Source organism: Gigantopelta aegis, chromosome 5, assembly GCF_016097555.1.
Source record: "Gigantopelta aegis isolate Gae_Host chromosome 5, Gae_host_genome, whole genome shotgun sequence".
Classification (NCBI taxonomy): Eukaryota; Metazoa; Mollusca; class Gastropoda; order Neomphalida; family Peltospiridae; genus Gigantopelta; species Gigantopelta aegis.
In genome coordinates this window covers 1984681-1996801 of record NC_054703.1, presented here as the reverse complement: position 1 = coordinate 1996801, position 12121 = coordinate 1984681, and the positions used below count along the sequence as shown (strand labels likewise).

General features: G+C 36.9%; 1 protein-coding gene across 1 annotated transcript in view; it reads left to right on the top strand.

Moving 5' to 3' along the window:
* LOC121373457 (coadhesin-like) overlaps window positions 1-12121 on the top strand; it is a 25839-nt gene that overhangs the window by 7651 nt on the left and 6067 nt on the right. The window contains exons 3-10 of the mRNA XM_041500121.1: window positions 496-678; window positions 1957-2139; window positions 2541-2723; window positions 3141-3323; window positions 3555-3737; window positions 8028-8210; window positions 9863-10048; window positions 11981-12121. The exon at window positions 11981-12121 is cut by the window's right edge and continues 549 nt beyond it. Coding sequence (XP_041356055.1) covers window positions 496-678; window positions 1957-2139; window positions 2541-2723; window positions 3141-3323; window positions 3555-3737; window positions 8028-8210; window positions 9863-10048; window positions 11981-12121 — 1425 coding nt within the window. The remainder of the gene's footprint in view (window positions 1-495; window positions 679-1956; window positions 2140-2540; window positions 2724-3140; window positions 3324-3554; window positions 3738-8027; window positions 8211-9862; window positions 10049-11980) is intronic.

Sequence of the window (12121 nt, the reverse complement as noted above, 5' to 3'; positions counted from 1 at the left end):
TGACATGGGGTTTTGTAAAATCAGTACGATTCATACGTGACTGTCATCATTTTGTAATTATGCACATTATCCAACATATTATTTTTATGAATAACAAGCTAGGACAATTTCAAAACGATTCAAATGTAAGTAAAAAGAGACAACAAAAGGACATCATTTTCGAAATGAAGTCATTTTGATAAGCGTGTCCACTGATCCAAGACTGAGGATGCTGCATTAAGTTATGACGTCGCATCAAAAATTACGTCACTCGTGCACGTGAAATCATTATGACAAAAGTGGGGTCATACTGGTTATATTTCCCTGAATATCTTGAACTATGTGGATAATAAATATGCATACCTTCATTCGCTCATGTGTTATGCTAATGTCAAATTAGCAATCACCAACGGGTCATCTGTGATTAATAAATATTGCTACAAATCACTGTTGAGAGGTATAGTGAAATACCAGGCGAGCCATTCAGGCCCCATGGGCCTCTTGTTTATATTACAGTGAATGGACAGTGGTCAGCATGGACCAGGCAGACTGTTGGCTTTTGTCAATCAACTTGTAAGAGGACTGTGTCCTTGACAAGATCTTGTACAAACCCCGCTCCCTCAGGAGGCGGACAACAGTGTATGGGATCCACTAGTAACACCATCACAGAAGATTGTACAGGAGGCAACTGCAATGGAGGTAATCATACAGTTCGTACAAGTAGAGTGTGTCTAGAAGCTTTGCTTTTTGGTGTAGATGCACTCATTTACCAGTGGGCCAGCATCAACTAGAATAGCTGAATATTGCTTTTGGTAGATGTAAAAGACCAAGTAATGGTCATGTCGTGCACATTGCAGTACTCTACCTGTAGGAGAGTGAATAGATGTTGATATGCATGACAAAGCAGTGCTTCTGACTAATATATCAAACACCATAAAGCGTTAAAAACATTGAGTCTGCATACATATTTATTGTTATGTCCAAGATGAGAGTATGCTCAATATATCAAACACACTGTACAATTGCAAGAAGAAGGAAATGGGCTTTTTTAGCGACGCATTAAAAACATTTTATTTTACGGTTATATGGCGTCAGACATTTGCTTAAGGACCACACATATATTGAGAGAGGAAACCGCTGTCGCCACTTCGTGGGCTACTCTTTTTTAATTAGCAGCAAGGCATCTTTTATATGCACCATCCTACAGACAGGGTAGTACATACCACGGCCTTTGATATACCAGTCGTGGTGCACTGCCATGAACGAGAAATAGCCCAATGGGCCCACCAACAGGGATCGATCACAGACCGACCGCGCATCGAGCGGGTGCTTTACTACTGGGCTGCAGCATCTAAGATAACGGGTAGCGTCTATGACTACCCTAGTTCTGCACAAAATTCGAGTACTTTTTTTATAGGTACCCCATACATGTTTCAAGCACAAGGCTACTTGACACAGTGATACTAGATGAAATAAATCGCATTTTTTTTTTACCCAGATGAAACTCACATTTATCACCAATCACAGGATTTGTGGTGTTCACTTCTCTATCAAAAGTTGAGTGCACCTCGACCTCGGACCCAGTCAGAAATTATTTGGTTTAGTACTACCTATAACTGGAATATGTCTAGCAATAGAATCAAGCATTCACTGGAGTTATTGGTATATCACAATAGTACTATTGATTGGTATATGAAACACTGTGTACATTTTCAAACTACCAGTACAAGCTATCATTAAATAGTTCATCCGTGTAGTTACAAAGCATTGCCAATGTCCATATTGAGTTAGTTTTCTGTCCAAGAGTGCTTAAATTGACTGGGATATCAAACGCTATATGCAGTTACTGTATAGAGTTTATAATATGTCCAAGCAATGTAACTGATTAATATGTCAAATATTGTTTATAGTTACAATCCACTAGTGGAATGCATTTTCAATTTCTGTACCTTGACTAAACACTTGTTGCTACTACAGTGAATGGACAGTGGTCAGCATGGTTCAGACAGAGGGTTGACGTCTGTCAATCAGACTGTAAGAGAACCGTGTCCCTGACAAGAACGTGTACAAACCCCTCCCCCTTAGGAGGAGGTCTACAGTGTAGTGGACCTACTAGTAACACCATCAGAGAAGTTTGTACAGGAGGCAACTGTCGTACAGGTACTCACGCAGTTCTGATAGGAAAAGTGTGTCTAGAAGCTTCGCTTTTTGTGTAGATACATTCATTTGCATTAGTTATATCAAATAACGTCTACATTTACAAACTACTAGTACACAAGTCTATCAAAGTGTGTGTAACTTCAGTGACACATGCAGTGTCCAACCAACCTATCTGATGGCCGTCACCAAATGTTGTTGCTTTTTAGGGCAATATGAAATCCAATATGGCCAATTTGATATCTGATTGACTAAGATATTCTTAACTTGTTCTACAATTCAACTGACGAAATCTGAACTAAACTTATATCAAACACAATTTGCACTTACAACCAGTAAGATATGTACAGATGTTTTGTTACACATGTTGCATCCATTAATTGTGATAATTTGTTATATTACAGTGAATGGACAGTGGTCAGCATGGTTCAGACAGAGGGTTGACTTCTGTCAATCAAATTGTAAGAGAACCGTGTCCCTGACAAGAACTTGTACAAACCCCTCCCCCTCAGGAGGAGGGCAAGAGTGTAGTGGAGCCAGTAGCGACACCATCAGTGAAGCTTGTACAGGAGGCAACTGTTTTAGAGGTAATCACACAGTTCGTATAGCTAGAATATATCTAGCAATAGAATCAAGCATCCACTGGAGTTATTGGCATATCAAAATATTACTATTGTTTGATGTATGAAACACTGTGTACATTTACAAACTACCAGTACAAGCTACCATTAAATAGTGCATCCGTGTAGTTACAAAGCATTGACAGTGTGCATATTTAGTTAGTTTCCTGTCCAAGAGTGCTTAAATTGACTGGTATATCAAACTCTATATCCAGTTGCAACACTGAATTATTAATATGTGCAAGCAATGCTTCAGATTAATATGTGAAATATTGTACATAATTCCAAAATCAAAAGTGAAATGCATTTTCAATGTCTATAGATTGACAAACATTTTGTTACACATGTTGCATCCATTAATTGTGGTAAGTTGGTATATTACAGTGAATGGACAGTGGTCAGCATGGTTCAGACAGAGGGTTGATTTCTGTCAATCAAGCTGTAAGAGAACAGTGTCCCTGACAAGATCTTGTACAAACCCCGCCCCCTCAGGAGGAGGGCTACAGTGTAGTGGAGCCAGTAGCGACACCATCAGTGAAGATTGTACAGGAGGGAACTGTATTAGAGGTAATCACACAGTTCTTATAGGGTGTATACTACCAAATCAAATCCCATAGACACCAATAGTAACATATGTGGCTAAAACTCCTACCTGCAGCTTATCAATCGACATAAACGCTATGGATATAAATACTACATAGTACATAGTTTCAAATCGAAAGTGGAATGCATTTTCAACGTCTATAGATTAACAAACATTTTGTTACTCATTAATTGTGATAATTTGTTATTTTCCAGTGAATGGACAGTGGTCAGCATGGTTCAGAAAGAGGGTTGACTCCTGTCAATCAAACTGTAAGAGAACCGTGTCCCTGACAAGAACTTGTACAAACCCCGCTCCCTCAGGAGGAGGGCTGCAGTGTAGTGGAGCCAGCAGCGACACCATCAGTGAAGATTGTACAGGAGGCAACTGTCTTACAGGTATTCAACAGTTCTTATAACTAGAATATGTCTAGCAACATCGTTCTTGCTATTACAGAATCAAACATTCATGTCTAAATAGTACCTGTGATTGATACCTGAAATACTATGTACAATTACAAACTACTAGTACAAACCTCTATCAAATGGCGAGTACGTGCAGTTACACAGCAATGACTTTAGCTACACTGATAGATTTTCACGCATAAGCAGTGCTTTATGTGGCTGATATATCAAACACTATATACAGTTAGTAGACACTGACTCGGTGTATACTGAGATATTTTCACGTCCAAGGAGTGCTTAATGTGGCTGATATATCAAACATTATATACAGTTACTAAACACTGACTGTGTGTATACTAATATATTGTCACGTCCAAGGAGTGCTTAATGTGGCTGATATATCAAACACTATATACAGTTACTAAACACGGACTGTGTGTATATTAATATATTTTCACGTCCAAGGAGTTCTTAATGTGGCTGATATATCAAAATCTCTAATCTTAATGTGGCTGATATATCAAGCACTATATACAGTTACTAAACACTGACTGTGTGTATATTAATATATTTTCACGTCCAAGGATTGCTTAATGTGGCTGATATATCAAACACTATATACAGTTACTAAACACTGACTGCTACTATAATTAAAAAGGCTAGTTAGTTCCAAATGGGAGCGAATAATAGAGAATTGGAAAGTAAGAGGTAATTTGATGTTACGGGACGTGTAAATGCTATATTTATTTATGCAGCTTAACAGTTATTCCTGTAAATGAATGTTTGAAAAAATGAGGAAGCCATCTAAATGCAAATGGACCAAACATCTCTCATGCGCACATCTCATTTCCTAGTGACCTGATAACAGATAGCAATGCCAAGGTTATCATGCTAGCAACGGAGTTGATATCAGGCAGTGACATAATAACACTTTGGGTTGTCATATAGGGGTTATCAGGTCACATGAAGCATGGTTACATGGTAAATTGTGTTATCTGTATGTCCATTCAGGGATTATAAGACTTGATATATCGAACACTATGTAGTGGAGTGTGGACAAGGAAATGTGGATTCGTGAAAAACAATCCACAAGTCCCATAATGTTACTTTTACTCTTTGTGTCACGTATTTTAAGAAACGATTGTAAAACATAATTCAAGAGATATTACTGGGTTTTTTTTTGTATTTTTAAAAATATATTTATGTAAACTAAAGACGTTCGTGTCTTATTGGGGATTAAATTGTGAAGTGACTAGAAGTTACGGATGTAAGGGATGGAACAAAAGGCTGTTGGGCGGGTTCTCTTACATGTTCATTGACAGAAACTGTCAATCAACATGTAAGAGACCCCGCCCTCTCAGGAGGTGGGCTGCAGTGTAGTGGAACCACTAGTGACAGCATCAGAGAAGACTGTACAGAAGTCGACTGTCGTTTAGGTAATCACATAGTTAACTGTATAACTGGAATATATAACAAATTGTTTTATATCTTCACAGAGTCAGTCATTGAAAGGAGTTATAGCAGCAGTATATTAATAAAATGGATGCAAGATGCCAACAAAATTTTGGATATAATGTTCAGTGGGATCATCTTAACAATTTAGAAACAAAATCCTTCGGTTGTAATTTGTTCACCTAAAGTTTTGCTTAGTTTTACTGGTCTACTTACAGATAGACACACATACTGTTCTGCAGCTTGCTCCTATTTATAAATATGTCAACCAAGCATATCCAAATGATCTTCTCAAGGCACTGACCAAGTGTTGCTACATGTTTTGGCCAAGTCAAAATCCAAACTGGCCTCCTTGTCTTGATTGGTTGAGACATTTTTTACTTCTTTTTAAGGTCCACCAGCCACATTTCAACAACATTTAGTACATATGATCTTTTCTGCTAGGCAGATTTTAGCCATACTTGGTTGAAATATTTTTTTTTATGGTTATGATCAAGTTTTATGTTTCACATAACTAAAAACTCAATATTGGGTTCCCAAGACTCTGATTGCCTGAGACGTTCACAACTCTTCTGAAGTTCCACAAGGCAAACCTCAACACACCCTGGTACAAAACATCTTCTCACGGTCCTAACCTAGTGTTCTTAATTTTTGAAATCTAATAGCCTCTCCCTTGCCTTTGATTGGCTGAGATATTTTTCATTTCTTAAGTACTGCGAAATAAATTTCAACCACGCTTGGTCTATATGATCCCTTGATTAACTGTTTTCAGGGCAATCCTGAATTTTGTTGACTGAGGTATCCTTAACAACTAGAATACTAAATTACAAATCTAAACTAAGCTTGGTGTAAGTTATCCTCTCATGGCCCTGAACAAGTGTTCTTATTTCTTGGGCAGCGTTGGCCTCTGATTAGTCAAACGATAATCGAATTTCATTTCAATTTGGGGCGGGATTTAGCTCAGTCGATTGAGCGCTCACTTGAGGTGTGCTTTTATCAGTGGATCCATTCAGCTGATTGTGCTTTCCTGTCTGTGGGAAAGTGCATATAAAAGACCCCTTACTGCATTAAGAAAAATGTAGTGTGTTTCCTCTGATGACTACGAGTCATAATTACCATATGTTTGACATCCAATAGCCGATGATTAATTAATTAATGTGCTCTAGTGGTGTCGTTAAAAAAGTCAATCTTCTTCATTCAATTTCTACTATGTAGATGTCATTCAAACTTGATACAAATGATTCTATCATGATCCTAACCAAGTGTTGTTCGTTTTCACACCAAAACGAAATCTAATATGGCTGCCACAATATCTGATTGGCTGAGGTAATGTTAACCAGTTCTCAAGTTGCAAATTTCAAACAAACATGGCACCAATGATCCTGAACCTGACCAAGTGAACAAATTAGTTTTAAAACACTATTTCATCTGCTGTGATACAAGTGATCAATTAGTAAAAACGTCTATCAAACTGTGTGTAGCTGCATTGTCGCCTGCAGGCCGATACGAAATCCAATATGGCCATATTGACATCTGATTGACTGAGACATTCATAACGTCTTCTAAAATTCCACTGTGAAACTCTCAACTAAACTTCTCCTAACCAAATGCTGTTACTTCTTAAGTGGATTCAAAATCCATTATGGCCATAATGCTTTTGTATTTGGTGAGACATTTTTTCATTTCTTCTCAAATTCTAACATGCAGATTTCAACTTGCTACAAATTAATCAAGTGTGTTATATGCCAATTAAAAATCTAATATGTCTGCTTAATCAGAGAGTTTTAGCTTTTTCTGAAGTTTCACAAAGCAGAATTTAAACAAACTTGGTACAGATGATCATCACAAACATACATCTGTGATAAATAAATATGGCTATAATTGACATTTGGGAGATATAGTTAAATACCAGGCTAGCCTTATGTTTATATTACAGTGACTGGACAGTGTTCTGCATGGTTCAGAAAGTCTATTGGACAGAAATTCTTAGCTTTTTCTAAAATTTATTATGGAAATATCAACTAAACTAAGTCGGCCTCGAGGGTTATTTGCATGTCCAAGTGTGTAGAGGGTTATATACATATTCAGACAGTGTGTACAATCAGTTTTAAAGCACTGACAGTGTCTATTTTGGTTTATTTCCAAACCCAAGAACTGTGACTGATATGTCAAACACGATATACAGTTACATAACACTGAGAGTGTGCATGCAGAATTATTGCTATGTCCAGACTGTGTCTGTGATTGTTATATCAAATAATGTTCATATTTACAAAGTACTACAACAAAAATGTCAGTCAAATAGTGTTAACCTACCTGTAGTGGCAACAAACTGTTAGTGGGTATCCCGAGGCATTCCCATGTCCAACCAAATGATCATCTGAGAACCCTAGACAAATGATTCAGGCTGATTCGAAATCCACCTTGACTGAGAAATTCATAGCTTCTTCTAACATTCCATAAGGGAAATCTCAACTAAACTTGGTATAAATTATTCTCCCGTGCCCTTGACCAAGTGCTGTTAGGTTTTTGGGGGCCAATTGAAAAATCCACTAAGGCCATCATGGCCTAGTATTCGAGCCATTTGTTACGTTTTTCAAATTCCACTAAAAGTGAAAATATGCTGTGATAAACGTTTTCATTTATTGGCTTTGTTTACAATACATACATAATATGCATATCTTCATTACCTCATATGTTATTCTAATGTTCAATTAGCAATCACGAAACAACCATCTGATAAATAATTATTGTTATAATTCACTTTTGAGAGGTATAGTTAAATACCAGGCGAGCCATTCAAGCCCCATGCACCTCTTGTTTCTATTACAGTGAATGGACAGTGGTCAGCATGGTTCAGACAGAGGGTTGACTTCTGTCAATCAGACTGTAAGAGAACCGTGTCCCTGACAAGAACTTGTACAAACCCCGCCCCCTCAGGAGGCGGGCAACAGTGTATGGGATCCACTAGTAACACCACCAGAGAGGTTTGTGCAGGAGGCGCCTGTAGTGGAGGTAATCATACAGTTGGTAAACGTAGAGTGTGTCTAGAAGCTTTGCTGTTTGGTGTAGATGCATTCATTTGAAGGTGGGCTAGCGTCAACTAGAATAGCTGAATATTGCTTTTGGTAGATGTAAAAGACCAATTAATTGTCCTATCGTGCTCATTGCAGTACTCTACCTGTAGGACAGTAACTAGATGTTGATATGCATGCAAAGCAGTGCTTCCGACTAATATATCAAACACCATAAAGAGTTAAAAACAGTCTACATAGAGAGCATATGATTAATATATCAAACACTGGACCAGACCGACTGTTAGCCTCTGCGAATCCAACTGCAAGAGAACCGTGACTTTGACACGGACTTGTCCAAACCTTGCCCCTTTGGGAGGCAGAATGCAATATACTGGTTCCAATAGTGCATCATTACAGAAGATTGTACAGGAAGCTTCTGTCGTATAGATAATCATACAGTTCGTACAAATGGAGTGTGCATAGAAACATCACTTTGTGGTGTTGATTCATTCATTGCAAGTTGGCTGGCATCAAGTAGATGACCTTTGGAACAGCAGAATAGTATACTGCTTTTAGTAGCTGTAACAACAGACCTCACTAGACGTGGCAAAGTCATAACACATTTCTATTTGAACTGCCTGACTTCACCTTCCAACTGGCTTTAAGGCAAAATCAATGTTGGCTTGTAAATATAGTGACAACTTACATTGTGCACATTCATGGATGAATGGAGGAGAACTCAATAAACACCTACTCATAGATTATAATTAAGTGTTAATTATCTTAGAGTTTGAAGTGACACTGGTGTCACAAAATAATGCCAGGGAGTCGGAGGTAGGCTGTCTAGCCCTGACCTCAGCAGAATGAATGAATGAATGAATTAATGTTTCTGGCGCTAAAAGTAAAATGTACTACTAACTGTTGAAGCTTAACTTTTAGTAATCCTGTTGTTTATGTTGTATACATCTAACACATTTTGAAAATTAAAATTAATTTGCTCATTGAGTTTGTTTTCAAGCTGCTTATTTCACAGTAAACTAATATTGTCACTTGATCACAAACGGGAAGTAGGCCTACCGTATTCGTGACTCATATGCTTTTGCTATTTTGCTTCCGTTAACAACGTACTTAGTAGTGCCATTTTGTTACTACTATGGCTTTTTTCTTGTTAATTAGTATCAAAATGATCAGACATATTTCAGTTTGTGGGATATAATCTCTCAAGAAAACAATGGGTATGTCTGTATTCTGTATAATAATTGTATTATCATACTACGTTGTATTTACATTGTGTAATAACGAAGATTACTATCAGCCAGGTGCAAGATCGACATAAACGAACAGGAGCCAATTGCTCAAACATTAGTGTAGCTTAATCAGTGTTCTGAGGTTTCACTATGCGCATTTTAAACAAACTTGGTACAAATCATCATCTACTGAACCCGAACACCACAAATAAACATTTTCATTTATTCCTTAATAAAGGTAAAGTCGAAATTAGAATTCATAAGTTATAGGTGCATGTGTTATGTTAATATCAAATGAGCGATAACCAAACGACTATCTGTGATACATCATTACAGTTAGGTGCAGTCAGTTTAATACTAAGTGAGCGATTCAGTTCTCATGGGCCTCTTGTTTATGTTACAGTGAATGTAGATGGACAGTGGTCAAACTGGATCAGACAGGTTAGCCTCTGTCAATCCAACTGTAAGAGAACTGTCTCTTTGTCCAGAACTTGTACAAATCCCGCCCCCTCGGGAAGCGGACGGCAGTGTACTGGATCCAATAGTGACACCATCACAGAAGATTGTACAGGAGGCAGCTGTCGTACAGGTACACACACAATTTGTGCAACTAGAATATGTCTAGGAACAGAGCGCTGTGCCCTCACATAGTCAAGTATGTTAATGGTGTGGATATATTCATATACATATGGGATGGTATCTAATATCAGAAGATGATTAGCAGTTTTATTAACAATGTTATAAAAAAATAGCATGTTGTCATATTTTGATCACATGCTTATATCTAACATTAGTTTACAGGACAAATACCATGTCATATTTCGATTATTCACTTATACAAACATTAATGAGAAATGTAATAGCATGCTGTCATATTTTGATTGCATGTCTGTAGCAAATACTAATTTTAAAACAAAGCATGCTGTCATATTTTGATTGCATGTCTGTAGCAAATACTAATTTTAAAACAAAGCATGCTGTCATATTTTGATTGCATGTCTGTAGCAAATACTAATTTTAAAACAGAGCATACTGTCATATTTTGATTGCATGTCTGTAGCAAATACTAATTTAAAAAAAAAGAATGCTGTCACATTATTTTGATCGCATGCATTTAAACCGTTTCAGCATGTTATCATATATTGATCGCATGCTTTTGTCAAACATGAATTAAAAACAATAATAAGATTTTATCATAATATCACCGATTATATGAGTTAGCATGCTATCATGAAATGATCGCATGCTCATATCGAGTGGAATGTTTTCGAACAGCATGCTGTCATACTTGACCGCATGCTTGTATCAAACATGAAAAACTGATACTTAAATAAAAATGTCATTTTTTATGTCGCGTTTCCGTAAGTAGAATAAGAACATAGTATGTTATAATAATTTGTAGTTATCTTGTGTTGTTAATTATAAATATCGTAACTATCTTGCTGTTAATCAGTAGAAGTAGCCTATATGTACAGGAGGCGACTGTCGTACAGGTAATCATACAATTTGTTCAACTAGAATATATCTAGAAACAGATCTCTGTGCCCTCACATAGTCAAATATGTTAATGGTGTGGGTATATTCATATACAAATGGGATGGTATCTGATATCAAGGAGACGACATATTGTTATACACAAAAATAGCATGTTGTCACATTTTGATCACATGCTTTTATCTAACGTTAGTTAGCAAGAAAAATACCATGTCATATTTTGATTATGCACTTATACCAAACATTAGTCAGAAATGTAATAGCATTGTGTCATATTTTGATTGCATGTCTGTAGCAAATATTAATTTTAAAACAAAGCATGCTGTCATATTATTTTGATCGCATGCATTAAAACTGTTTTAGCATGTTATCATATATTGATCGCATGCTTTTGTCAAACATGAATTAGAAAGAATAATAAGATTTTATCACAATATGCCTGATTATATGAGTTAGCATGCTATCATAATGTGATAGCATGCTCATATCGAGTGTGTGTTTTTTCCAAACAGCATGCTGTCATAGTTGATCGCATGCTTGTAGCAAATATGAAAAACTAATACATAAATATGAATGTCATATTCTTATGTCACGTTTCCGGATTTTTTTGGAAACTGAACCTAGACATATTGTATATAGCTTTTTTTCTTGGTCGATTGTGTAGCCAAATGTGTTTCCTTTGGGAATTTGCATGATTAACCATGGTCATCAGTGAAGGTTTTGAGAAATTCAAGATGGCGTCCAAGATGGCATGCATTTCATATATTCAACTAGAAAAAAAAATATATACAAAATGTCCAGGTTCAGCTGTGATTCTGTAGGACTATAATGGTCGTATGCTCATTGTAAGTGGATAAAGGAAACCTAATTTAACAGAGTCTAATGTGTTCCAGCTGAAGAACGGCGTAAGTAGAACAAATCTGCTGGTCAACGTACCTGAAACCCTTTGTAGTTATCCTGTGTTGTTAATTATAAATATCGTAACCATCTTGCTGTTAATCAGTAAAAGTAGCCTATATGTTGACAGCGGGTTTCCACCAGCATTATGCGCGTGGAAACAAGTTTAGGAAAAACTTGATAAAGAGAATCGACCGGACGAACGTTGGCAGCACAAGTTGCAGGGAAGAAGTGGAAATGAAAGGAAGATTAGATGCCACGGGAGGTAAAA